The 12,500-nt window shown below is 49.0% G+C and overlaps 1 protein-coding gene across 12 annotated transcripts in view; it reads left to right on the top strand.

Annotated features, from left to right (window-relative positions):
• Window positions 1–12,500, top strand: part of LOC311087618 (myomegalin) — an 87,240-nt gene that overhangs the window by 52,465 nt on the left and 22,275 nt on the right. For 8 of the 12 annotated variants that reach the window (XM_084120953.1, XM_084120958.1, XM_084120962.1 and 5 more), the window contains 7 exons: window positions 1,875–2,038; window positions 8,150–8,268; window positions 8,649–8,788; window positions 8,871–9,192; window positions 10,358–10,595; window positions 11,068–11,184; window positions 11,505–11,743. In XM_084120953.1, coding sequence (XP_083977079.1) covers window positions 1,875–2,038; window positions 8,150–8,268; window positions 8,649–8,788; window positions 8,871–9,192; window positions 10,358–10,595; window positions 11,068–11,184; window positions 11,505–11,743 — 1,339 coding nt within the window. The remainder of the gene's footprint in view (window positions 1–1,874; window positions 2,039–8,149; window positions 8,269–8,648; window positions 8,789–8,870; window positions 9,193–10,357; window positions 10,596–11,067; window positions 11,185–11,504; window positions 11,744–12,500) is intronic. The other 4 variants (XM_084120954.1, XM_084120957.1, XM_084120955.1 and 1 more) reach the window with 1 other exon arrangement.

Raw genomic sequence — 12,500 nt, 5'->3', positions numbered from 1 at the left:
CTGTGTGTGGTTGAAGGTTCTGTTGTAACCTGTGTGTGGTTGGAGTGAAGGTTCTGTTGTAACCTGTGTGTGTTAGAAGTGAAGGTTCTGTTGTAACCTGTGTGTGTTTGGAGTGAAGGTTCTGTTGTAACCTGTGTGTGTTAGAAGTGAAGGTTCTGTTGTAACCAGTGTGTGTTAGAAGTGAAGGTTCTGTTGTAACCTGTGTGTGTTTGGAGTGAAGGTTCTGTTGTAATCTGTGTGTGTTAGAAGTGAAGGTTCTGTTGTAACCTGTGTGTGGTTGAAGTGAAGGTTCCGTTGTAACTTGTGTGTGGTTGAAGGTTCTGTTGTAACCTGTGTGTGGTTGAAGAGAAGGTTCTGTTGTAACCTGTGTGTGTTAGAAGTGAAGGTTCTGTTGTAACCTGTGTATGGTTGAAGAGAAGGTTCTGTTGTAACCTGTGTGTGGTTGAAGTGAAGGTTCTGTTGTAACCAGTGTGTGTTAGAAGAGAAGGTTCTGTTGTAACCTGTGTGTGGTTGAAGGTTCTGTTGTAACCTGTGTGTGGTTGAAGTGAAGGTTCTGTTGTAACCTGTGTGTGGTTGGAGTGAAGGTTCTGTTGTAGTGAAGGTTCTGTTGTAACCTGTGTGTGGTTGGAGTGAAGGTTCTGTTGTAACCTGTGTGTGTTAGAAGTGAAGGTTCTGTTGTAACCTGTGTGTGTTTGGAGTGAAGGTTCTGTTGTAACCTGTGTGTGTTAGAAGTGAAGGTTCGGTTGTAACCAGTGTGTGGTTGAAGTGAAGGTTCTGTTGTAACCTGTGTGTGGTTGGAGTGAAGGTTCTGTTGTAACCTGTGTGTGGTTGAAGAAGAGAAGGTTCTGTTGTAACGTGTGTGGTTGAAGTGAAGGTTCTGTTGTAACCTGTGTGTGGTTGGAGTGAAGGTTCTGTTGTAACCTGTGTGTGGTTGGAGTGAAGGTTCTGTTGTAACCTGTGTGTGGTTGAAGTGAAGGTTCTGTTGTAACCTGTGTGTGGTTGAAGTGAAGGTTCTGTTGTAACCTGTGTGTGTTTGGAGTGAAGGTTCTGTTGTAACCTGTGTGTGTTAGAAGTGAAGGTTCTGTTGTAACCAGTGTGTGTTAGAAGTGAAGGTTCTGTTGTAACCTGTGTGTGTTAGAAGTGAAGGTTCTGTTGTAACCTGTGTATGGTTGAAGAGAAGGTTCTGTTGTAACCTGTGTGTGGTTGAAGTGAAGGTTCTGTTGTAACCAGTGTGTGTTAGAAGAGAAGGTTCTGTTGTAACCTGTGTGTGGTTGAAGGTTCTGTTGTAACCTGTGTGTGGTTGAAGTGAAGGTTCTGTTGTAACCTGTGTGTGGTTGGAGTGAAGGTTCTGTTGTAGTGAAGGTTCTGTTGTAACCTGTGTGTGGTTGGAGTGAAGGTTCTGTTGTAACCTGTGTGTGTTAGAAGTGAAGGTTCTGTTGTAACCTGTGTGTGTTTGGAGTGAAGGTTCTGTTGTAACCTGTGTGTGTTAGAAGTGAAGGTTCGGTTGTAACCAGTGTGTGGTTGAAGTGAAGGTTCTGTTGTAACCTGTGTGTGGTTGGAGTGAAGGTTCTGTTGTAACCTGTGTGTGGTTGAAGAAGAGAAGGTTCTGTTGTAACGTGTGTGGTTGAAGTGAAGGTTCTGTTGTAACCTGTGTGTGGTTGGAGTGAAGGTTCTGTTGTAACCTGTGTGTGGTTGGAGTGAAGGTTCTGTTGTAACCTGTGTGTGGTTGAAGTGAAGGTTCTGTTGTAACCTGTGTGTGGTTGAAGTGAAGGTTCTGTTGTAACCTGTGTGTGGTTGGAGTGAAGGTTCTGTTGTAACCTGTGTGTGGTTGGAGTTGAAGGTTCTGTTGTAACCTGTGTGTGTTTGGACTCCAGCAGCGCTGAGAAGACCCGAGCGCTGGACGAACAGCTTGACTCTCTTCAGGCGCTGCGGGAGCTGCTGGTAAACACACTGGAGACGTGTCGACACACGGCGCTGGCGATGGACCGACACACACTGGAGATGGACCGGGCCGCACAGGTCCAGGCCGATTATGGAGGTGGGACACGGCAGAATTTGGCCTCCGGGCCTGCGGGGGGCACCGACGCTAATCTGAATGAAGTGCTAGTCCAGCATGAAGGATCATAACCCGCCAGAACTGTGTGTTTGTACAGTATATATGTGTGTGTTTAATCCATTTTACCCAGTAGTCTGCCTGTGAATGGTGTGTGTGGTGTTGATGTTCTGTGTTCATTCATGATTTTGAGTTCACACACTTGAGATCCAGAAATGCCTTTATGTTCCATTTGAATTACACAGACTCGTTTTCTAAGCAAATGTAGAAATATGCTGTTCCTCTGTACTGTGTGTGTGTGTGGGTTTCTAACTTTAAGCTTTGTTTCTGTGACACACACTTTACAAGACGATACTTTAGTGCCAAATGAAACTGATTTTACTGCATCATTCAGCTTGCATTGTTCTTGTAACTGCAAAAATGAAATCTATTTCATGTACTTCAAACTGAAAAGAAATAAATCTAAGCAGATTTCTTGGCCGAAACCCTTTTGTATTTTTTTTTATTTTATTATTATCTATTTTGAACTGTCAGAAATCCCTCTGAATCAGGATAGTTGCTTTCTCAGATTTCCTCCTCAGATTAAGATGAACGTAAACATCACAGGTGAGTGATGACACAGTAGAAGACGCCACTAGTCACGTGTTGTTTTGATTTATTATTTAACAGTTTAGCAGTCGTTCACACATGCATGCAAAGCGTTCATCACATTTGCATGGCTGTGACTGTGTGTGGTTTGATGACAATATGCAGATTTAAAATCACTAAACTATAAGATGAAACACCAAAGAGAGCATGCGCTGTTGAACTGGTACTGTTCACTGCATTACTCACATTGTATATCGCAGGATTTCACTGCTGGTTTAATAGGCCCCCTCGACTTTGAGTAAGTGAAACTATTTCTGACAGTGTGAGGACATTTACATTTACATTTACATTTATTCATTTAGCAGACGCTTTTATCCAAAGCGGCTTACAAATGAGAACAATAGAAGCAGTTAAACGAACAATAGGACAACAATATGCAAGTGCTATGACCCTTCTCAGTTTAATCTAATGCAGTACATGTATTTTATTTACATTTTTTTTTATAAATAGATATAGAATAGAAGAGAAAGTGTTAGTATTAATGGATCAGGTGTTGCTGAAAAAGATGCGTCTTCAGCCGTTTCTTGAAAATGGCTACGGACTAAGCCGCTCTGGTTGGTTAGGCAGATCATTCCACCAGCAGGGAACAGTCCAGGTAAAGGTCCGAGAAAGAGATTTTGTGCCTCTTTGAGATGATGCACCACAAGACAACGTTCACTTGCAGAGCGCAAGTTTCTGGATGGCACGTAAGTCTGAAGTAATGAGTTTAGGTAAAAGAGGACCAGGATATAACGTTACTTCTGCTTTAAATAAATAATAAGTCAATCTGATGTTTAGATCCTCGGTCTATCGGTCGCTCATCTCTTTATCAAATAATTCTGAAGGTCAGAGGTCACCATAGGGCATTCCTATGTACCTCCTGTTGTGCCGGTGGCCATTATTACTGCTGATGGTTTAAACTCTAGCTGAGGCATCGTGAACCTTTGACATCTTAAACTAGCTGAACGAGTGACTTTTATAACACTGTCTCTGGGTCTTTGCACCATTATCAATATAAAACACGACATCTATATTTATCAGTCAATATAAAACACTTAATTTATATTTATCTGTCAATATAAAACACTTCATCTATATTTATCTGTCAATAAAAAACACTTAAACTATATTTATCTGTCAATATAAAACACTTAAACTATATTTATCTGTCAATATAAAACACTTCATCCATATTTATCTGTCAATATAAAACACATCATCCATATTTATCTGTCAATATAAAACACATCATCTATATTTATCTGTCCTGCATGACAACATGCACAAATTTTCCATTCATAGTTTATCACATTATTGTCTTTATACAGATTTGAAGATTTAAAGATGCCAATGATCCTTTGATGAGCATGAGTGGAATAAAGTCACTTTGATCTCTAGTGTAACTGCTTATCTGTAGTTCATAGTTAGTTTCATATTCTAGCAGTACTACAGTAATCTTTCTTTCTTCTTTCTTTGCTACTGTAGTTTCAGGCCTTTTATGTATCTAGAATGGCAGAGCAGAAAGTAACTGTAAAGGGATTGTTCCCACAGAAATAATCTTTCTGTCATCATTACTCTCATTATGACTTTCTTTCTTCTGTGAAACACAAAAGAAGAGCTTTAGAGAAACACAAACACTGACCTCCACTGACTTTCATTCAATGGTCAAAACAAAACACTGTGACAAATATGTTGTTTTGTCAGTCATAGCGCTTTAGAATGACCGGCTGTGTAAATGATGAGTGAATGTTCTTTACACTCCTCATGTGAGAGACAGACTGAGGGATGGGAGTAGGAAGGAAGGAAGGGAGGGAGGAAGTGGGGATGAAGGAAGGGAGGATGAAGGAAGGAAGAGAGTGGGGATGAAGGAAGGAAGGGAGGAAGGGAGTGGGGATGAAGGATGGAAGGAAGGGAGGGAGTGGGGATGAAGGGAGGAAGGGAGTGGGGATGGAGGAAGGGAGTGGGGATGAAGGAAGGAAGGAAGGGAGTAGGGATGAAGGATGGAAGGAAGGAAGGAAGGGAGTGGGAATGAAGGGAGGAAGGGAGTGGGGATGAAGGGAGGAAGGGAGTGGGGATGAAGGGAGGGAGTGGGGATGAAGGATGGAAGAAAGGAAGGGAGGAACGGAGTGGGGATCAAGGAAGAAAGGGAGGAAGGGAGTGGGGATGGGGGGATGGAGGGATGAGGAAGGGAGGAAGGGAGGAAGGGAGGAAGGAAGGGAGGAAGGAAGGGAGGAAGGAAGGGAGGAAGGAAGGGAGGAAGGAAGGGAGGAAGGGAGTGGGGAGGAAGGGAGGAAGGGAGGAAGGGAGGAAGGGAGGAAGGGAGGAAGGGAGGAAGGGAGGAAGGGAGTGGGGAGGAAGGGAGTGGGGAGGAGGGGAGGAAGGGAGTGGGGAGGAAGGGAGTGGGGAGGAAGGGAGGAAGGGAGTGGGGAGGAAGGGAGGAAGGGAGGAAGGGAGTGGGGAGGAAGGGAGTGGGGAGGAAGGGAGTGGGGAGGAAGGGAGGAAGGGAGGAAGGGAGTGGGGAGGAAGGGAGGAAGGGAGTGGGGAGGAAGGGAGTGGGGAGGAAGGGAGTGGGGAGGAAGGGAGTGGGGAGGAAGGGAGTGGGGAGGAAGGGAGTGGGGAGGAAGGGAGGAAGGGAGTGGGGAGGAAGGGAGGAAGGGAGTGGGGAGGAAGGGAGTGGGGAGGAAGGGAGGAAGGGAGGAAGGGAGGAAGGGAGGAAGGGAGTGGGGAGGAAGGGAGGAAGGGAGTGGGGAGGAAGGGAGGAGGGGAGGAAGGGAGGAAGGGAGGAAGGGAGGAAGGGAGTGGGGATGAAGGAAGGAAGGGAGTGGGGATGAAGGAAGGAAGGGAGTGGGGATGAAGGAAGGAAGGAAGGGAGTGGGGATGAAGGAAGGAAGGAAGGGAGTGGGGATGAAGGAAGGAAGGAAGGAAGGAAGGGAGTGGGGATGAAGGAAGGAAGGGAGTGGGGATGAAGGAAGGAAGGGAGTGGGGATGAAGGAAGGAAGGGAGTGGGGATGGAGGAAGGGAGATAGGGAGTGGGGATGAAGGAAGGGAGGAAGGGAGTGGGGATGAAGGGATGAAGGGAGGAAGGGAGGAAGGGAGTGGGGATGAAGGGAGGAAGGGAGTGGGGATGGACGGAGGAATGAAGGGAGTTGGGATGAAGGAAGGAATGAAGGGAGGAAGGGAGTGGGGGTGAAGGAAGGATGGGAGTGGGGAGGAAGGAAGGGAGTGGGGAGGGAGGAAGGAAGGGAGTGGGGAGGGAGGAAGGAAGGGAGTGGGGAGGGAGGAAGGAAGGGAGTGGGGAGGGAGGAAGGAAGGGAGTGGGGAGGGAGGAAGGAAGGGAGTGGGGATGAAGGAAGGAAGGGAGTGGGGATGAAGGAAGGAAGGGAGTGGGAAGGAAGGAAGGAAGGAAGGAAGGAAGGGAGGAAGGGAGGAAGGGAGTGGGGATGAAGGAAGGGAGTGGGGATGAAGGAAGGGAGTGGGGATGAAGGAAGGGAGTGGGGATGAAGGAAGGAAGGGAGTGGGGATGAAGGAAGGAAGGGAGTGGGGATGAAGGAAGGAAGGGAGTGGGGATGAAGGAAGGAAGGGAGTGGGGATGAAGGAAGGAAGAGAATGGGGATGAAGGAAGGAAGAGAATGGGGATGAAGGAAGGAAGGGAGTGGGGATGAAGGAAGGAAGGGAGTGGGGATGAAGGAAGGAAGGGAGTGGGGATGAAGGAAGGAAGGGAGTGGGGATGAAGGGAGGAAGGGAGTGGGGATGAAGGATGGAAGAAAGGAAGGGAGGAACGGAGTGGGGATCAAGGAAGAAAGGGAGGAAGGGAGTGGGGATGGGGGGATGGAGGGATGGAGGGATGAGGAAGGGAGGAAGGGAGGAAGGGAGGAAGGGAGTGGGGATGAAGGAAGGAAGGGAGTAGGGATGAAGGATGGAAGGGAGGAAGGGAGTGGGGATGGAGGAAGGGAGTGGGGATGGAGGAAGGGAGATAGGGAGTGGGGATGAAGGAAGGGAGGAAGGGAGTGGGGATGAAGGGAGGAAGGGAGTGGGGATGGACGGAGGAATGAAGGGAGTTGGGATGAAGGAAGGAATGAAGGGAGGAAGGGAGTGGGGGTGAAGGAAGGAAGGGAGTGGGGATGAAGGAAGGAAGGGAGTGGGAAGGAAGGAAGGAAGGAAGGGAGTGGGGATGAAGGAAGGGAGTGAGGATGAAGGAAGGGAGTGGGGATGAAGGAAGGAAGGAAGGAAGGGAGGGAGTGGGGATGAAGGGAGGGAGTGGGGATGAAGGAAGGAAGGGAGGAAGGGAGTGGGGATGAAGGATGGAAGAAAGGAAGGATGGGAGAAAGGAAGGGAGGAAGGGAGGAAGGGAGTGGGGAGGAAGGGAGGAAGGGAAGGAAGGGAGTGGGGAGGAAGGGAGTGGGGAGTGGAGATGTGGGGATGAGGGGAGGAAGGGAGTGGGGATGAAGGGAGGAAGGGAGTGGGGATGAAGGGAGTGGGGATGAAGGGATGAAGGGAGTGGGGATGAAGGGAGGAAGGGAGTGGGGATGAAGGGATGAAGGGAGGAAGGGAGTGGGGATGAAGGGAGGAAGGAAGGAAGGAAGGAAGGAAGGAAGGAAGGAAGGAAGGGAGTGGGGTTGAAGGGAGGAAGGGAGTGGTGATGAAGGATGGAAGGAAGGAAGGAAGGAAGGAAGAGAGGAAGGGAGTGGGGATCAAGGAAGGAAGGGAGGAAGGGAGTGGGGATCAAGGAAGGAAGGAAGGAAGGAAGGGAGGAAGGGAGTGGGGATCAAGGAAGGATGGAAGGAAGGAAGGAAGGAAGGAAGGAAGGGAGTAAGGGAGTGGGGATGAAGGAAGGAAGGGAGTGGGGATGAAGGAAGGAAGGGAGTGGGGATGAAGGGAGTAAGGGAGTGGGGATGAAGGAAGGAAGGGAGTGGGGATGAAGGGAGGAAGGGAGTGGGGATGAAGGGAGGAAGGGAGTGGGGATGAAGGGAGGAAGGGAGTGGGAAGGAAGGGAGTGGGGATGAAGGAAGGAAGGGAGTGGGGATGAAGGAGTGGGAAGGAAGGGAGTGGGGATGAAGGAAGGAAGGGAGTGGGGATGAAGGAAGGAAGGGAGTGGGGATGAAGGAAGGAAGGGAGTGGGGATGAAGGGAGTAAGGGAGTGGGGATGAAGGAAGGAAGGGAGTGGGGATGAAGGGAGGAAGGGAGTGGGGATGAAGGGAGGAAGGGAGTGGGGATGAAGGGATGAAGGGAGGAAGGGAGTGGGAAGGAAGGGAGTGGGGATGAAGGAAGGAAGGGAGTGGGGATGAAGGAAGGAAGGAAGGAAGGAAGGAAGGAAAGGCAGCAGGACAGAAGAACGGATGATAAACAGGTTTGGCTGGAGGTTCGGCTCTGGAAACACAAATAATTAGACGTAGAGAGACAGAATGAGGAGACGACTCAAATAAAGTGTGTGTGAGGAGGAATCTGAATGTCTGTGGTGTTTCCTTCCAGAATTCAGCAGTGATGAAGATGAGGAAGATCCTGACAGCAGTGATGAAGATGAAGAGTTCACCGACAGCATCGAGGACGATGACATCACACTCACGGCTCAGAGTCTGACGAGCGTTCAGGTAACGAGAGACACACACTTGTTCAGAATCAGTGATCACACACTCCTTCTGATGATCTAGTCTGATGAAGGCCACACTTTACTGTGAAGATCACGGGATAAACAAACATTTGTTTAATTCACATCTAGCTGTAAGCTCCTTTATCTTTATACTTGTAAAAGAAAGTGTCATTAACTCATAAACACAGTTAAATGTAAACCTTCTAAAAATCTAATATTCCTTTTAAATTGGCTCTTCTCTTTGATATGTTCCACCTGACTCCCTGTGTCGACAGGAAACGCATCAGCACACATAGGAAAGAAAGCAGGGCTGGCTGAGCCGTTTCATGGATTCTTTAACATTGTTAGGAGTTATTGTAGTTCACTGTGTTCTCCTGTCAGAGAGCCGAGGAGGGTGGCAGGCCGGTGATGTCCCAGAATGCATCAGAGAGGGTAAGATGTGACGAGGTGGAGAGAAATCAAGACGAATGTAAGATGGTTGAAGTGACGGCCCAAGCTGATTCCTCACTTACTCACGTCAGGTATAACATCCATCAGCTTCACACACACACACACCAGCTTCTGTCTGCTGCACTGATGTGTGTCGTATCTCTGCTCTCACAGAAACACACCTGAAGAACGTGTTGCACTGGATCACAGTGAGTCTGGATCAGCAGTGAAGGAGGTGTGTGTGAGGAGTCGAGACCTGGAGAAGCGTGAAGCAGACCGGAGAAACTCCCATGAGCCTCAGAGAGATTACCGTACGTTCAGCGAGGAAGAGGAGGAAGAGTCTGATTATGAAGATGGAGAGGAAGATGTGCGAGCGCATCGAGGGAAGCGCGGGCCGCCATGTGTGAAGCTGCGGGAGAGCAGGAGGAAGAGGAGGTGCACCAGACCACACTCACTGGACCTCGGAGCGCTGCTGTCACACACACCTGCAGCTCAGGTAACCAGTCACTAATGCTGTCACACACACCTGCAGCTCAGGTAATCAATCAATAATGCTGTCACACACACCTGCAGCTCGGGTAACAAATCACTAGTGCTGTCACACACACCTGCAACTCAGGTAACCAATCACTAATGCTGTCACACACACCTGCAGCTCGGGTAACAAATCACTAGTGCTGTCACACACACCTGCAGCTCAGGTAACCAATCACTAATGCTGTCACACACACCTGCAGCTCAGGTAACCAATCACTAATGCTGTCACACACACCTGCAGCTCAGGTAACCAATCACTAATGCTGTCACACACAACTGCAGCTCAGGTAACCAATCACTAATGCTGTCACACACACCTGCAGCTCGGGTAACAAATCACTAGTGCTGTCACACACACCTGCAGCTCAGGTAACCAATCACTAATGCTGTCACACACACCTGCAGCTCAGGTAACCAATCACTAATGCTGTCACACACACCTGCAGCTCAGGTAACCAATCACTAATGCTGTCACACACAACTGCAGCTCAGGTAACCAATCACTAATGCTGTCACACACACCTGCACCTCGGGTAACCAGTCACGAATGCTACTGTCACACACACCTTACAGCTCAGGTAACCAATCACTAATGCTGTCACACACACCTGCAGCTCAGGTAACCAATCACTAGTGCTGTCACACACACCTGCAGCTCAGGTAACCAATCACTAATGCTGTCACACACACCTGCAGCTCAGGTAACCAATCACTAATGCTGTCACACACACCTGAACCTCAGGTAACCAATCACTAGTGCTGTCACACACACCTGCACCTTAGGTAACCAATCACTAATGCTGTCACAGACACCTGCAGCTCGGGTAACCAGTCACAAATGCTGTCACACACACCTGCAGCTCAGGTAACCAATCACAAATGCTGTCACACACACCTGCAGCTCAGGTAACCAATCACTAGTGCTGGTTCAGCCTGACCCGTTAACTCACCCTTACCCTAACCCTGACCTAGTTAACTGTCATACAGCGAAGTGCAGACTGTAGTATTAAAAGCTCAGGTCAGAACATTGGGTCTCGTTCACTGATATTATTTGTTATGTCGAACACACACACTTCAGCTGTGCAGCGTTTGTGAAGCTTTCAGTGTGTTTGCTTTATAATCAGGATGAGGAAATGGAGAGAGAGGTCGAGGGCGACAGCAGTGGGTCGAGTGGCGGAGGAGGTGGAGCTGTTGGGTTCTGGCAGCATGTGGAGGCGGGGCTTCGGGAGCAGGCGGAGCGTCTCCGTAGCGACCTGGCTGTCAGTCGTCAGGAGAGCCGCGAGCTGCAGGAGAGACTGATGGTGTCAGAGGCGACAGTGCATGCGCAGGCCGAACAGCTGAACGACTACAGAGAGCTGCTCAGTGAGGACACACACACATACACTCACACACTCACACACTCACACACACACACTCACACTCACTCACTCACTCAATCACATGTACACACACACACTCATGCTGTCATACAGAAGTAAACATGGAGACCAGTGAAGTCAGCATGAGGAGGAGAAAGCGAGCAAAGGTTTTCTAATATAATTTTCCCTCAAGTTTTGCTTCATTGAATCTGTCACCCAAATCTTACTGAATTCTTACATTTCACCATCCGTCCACTGACTACGATACATTCGTAGTCTGGTCTGGTCTGGTCTGGTCTGATCTGGTCTTGTCTCTGTCTGATCTGGTCTCTGTCTTATCTGGTCTCTGTCTTATCTGTTCTCTGTCTGATCTGGTCTCTGTCTGATCTGATCTCTGTCTGATCTGGTCTCTGTCTGATCTCTGTCTGATCTGGTCTCTGTCTGATCTGGTCTCTGTCTGATCTGGTCTCTGTCAGCGGAGAGTGCCGTCCAGCGGGACAGCAAGCAGGTACAGGTGGATCTTCAGGATCTGGGATACGAGACGAGCGGGCGCAGTGAGAATGAAGCGGAGCGAGAGGAGGCCAGCAGCCCCGGTACACACACACTACACTAGTGCTTCTGTCAAACCTTTTGGTTTAATGAACACTGGAGCTCCATGATCTGATCAGAGTCAAACGATCAGTCTTAAGTTTGATTAGTCAACTAAACGTAGAGCCCAGTTTTCAAAATCCTAAAACTTTGTTTATAAGGTTTTACATGGAACAAAATCCCATGTGCTCATATTACGGGACGCCTCTGTGCCTCTGATACGGTTCCTCTCAGTCTCAGACGTTTAGCACTGGATGAAACTCTAGTGAAAGACCTGCCGCATGTCTTGACGTGTTTGTTTTCCTTTCCTCCATCTGTCTGTCAGAGTTTGATGAGTTGGAGATGTGCGGCTCTCTCTCTGTGACGGGAAACCAACGCTGTGGTTGGCATGGCGACAGCGATGCCACTCAGACAGACGACCCGTCCTCACTGAAGTGTCTGGTGCAGGACCTGCGCGCGCAACTCTCTCGCTGCCACAAAGTGATCCGTGGCCTGCAGCTGCGCATGCCCTCTCTCTCGACCACCTCCGACTACGCCTCCAGCCTGGAGCGCACGCCGCGCAAGGTAACACCATCAATTACTGTACTGACGCTGCGCAAGGTAACGCCATCAATTACTGTACTGACGCCACGCAAGGTAACGTCATCTGTTACTGTACTAACGCCGCACAAGGTAACGCCATCTGTTACTGTACTGACGCCGCACAAGGTAACGCCATCTGTTACTGCACTGATGCTGCGCAACGTAGGTCATCTGTTACTGAACTGACGCCGCGCAAGTTAACATCATCTGTTACTGCACTGATGCCGCGCAACGTAGATTACTGTACTGACGCCGCGCAAGGTAACGCCATCTGTTACTGTACTGACGCCGCACAAGATCTGTTACTGTACTGACGGCGCGCAAGGTAACGTCATCTGTTACTGTACTGACGCCACGCAAGGTAACGCCATCTGTTACTGCACTGATGCCGCGCAACGTAGGTCATCTGTTACTGAACTGACGCCGCGTAAGTTAACATCATCTGTTAATGCACTGATGCCGCGCAACGTAGATTACTGTACTGACGCAACGCAAGGTAACGCCATCTGTTACTGTACTGATGCTGCACAAGGTAACGTCATCTGTTACTGTACTGACGCCACGCAAGGTAACGCCATCTGTTACTGTACTGGCGCCGCACAAGGTAACGCCATCTGTTACTGCACTGATGCCGCGCAACGTAGGTCATCTATTACTGTACTGACGCCGCGCAAGGTAACGTCATCTGTTACTGCACTGACGCCGCACAAGGTAACATCATCTGTTACTGCACTGATGC

The sequence above is a fragment of the Abramis brama genome (genome assembly GCF_963993115.1).
Source record: "Abramis brama genome assembly, chromosome: 7".
Classification (NCBI taxonomy): Eukaryota; Metazoa; Chordata; class Actinopteri; order Cypriniformes; family Leuciscidae; genus Abramis; species Abramis brama.
This window is presented reverse-complemented; position numbering and strand designations above follow the sequence as displayed.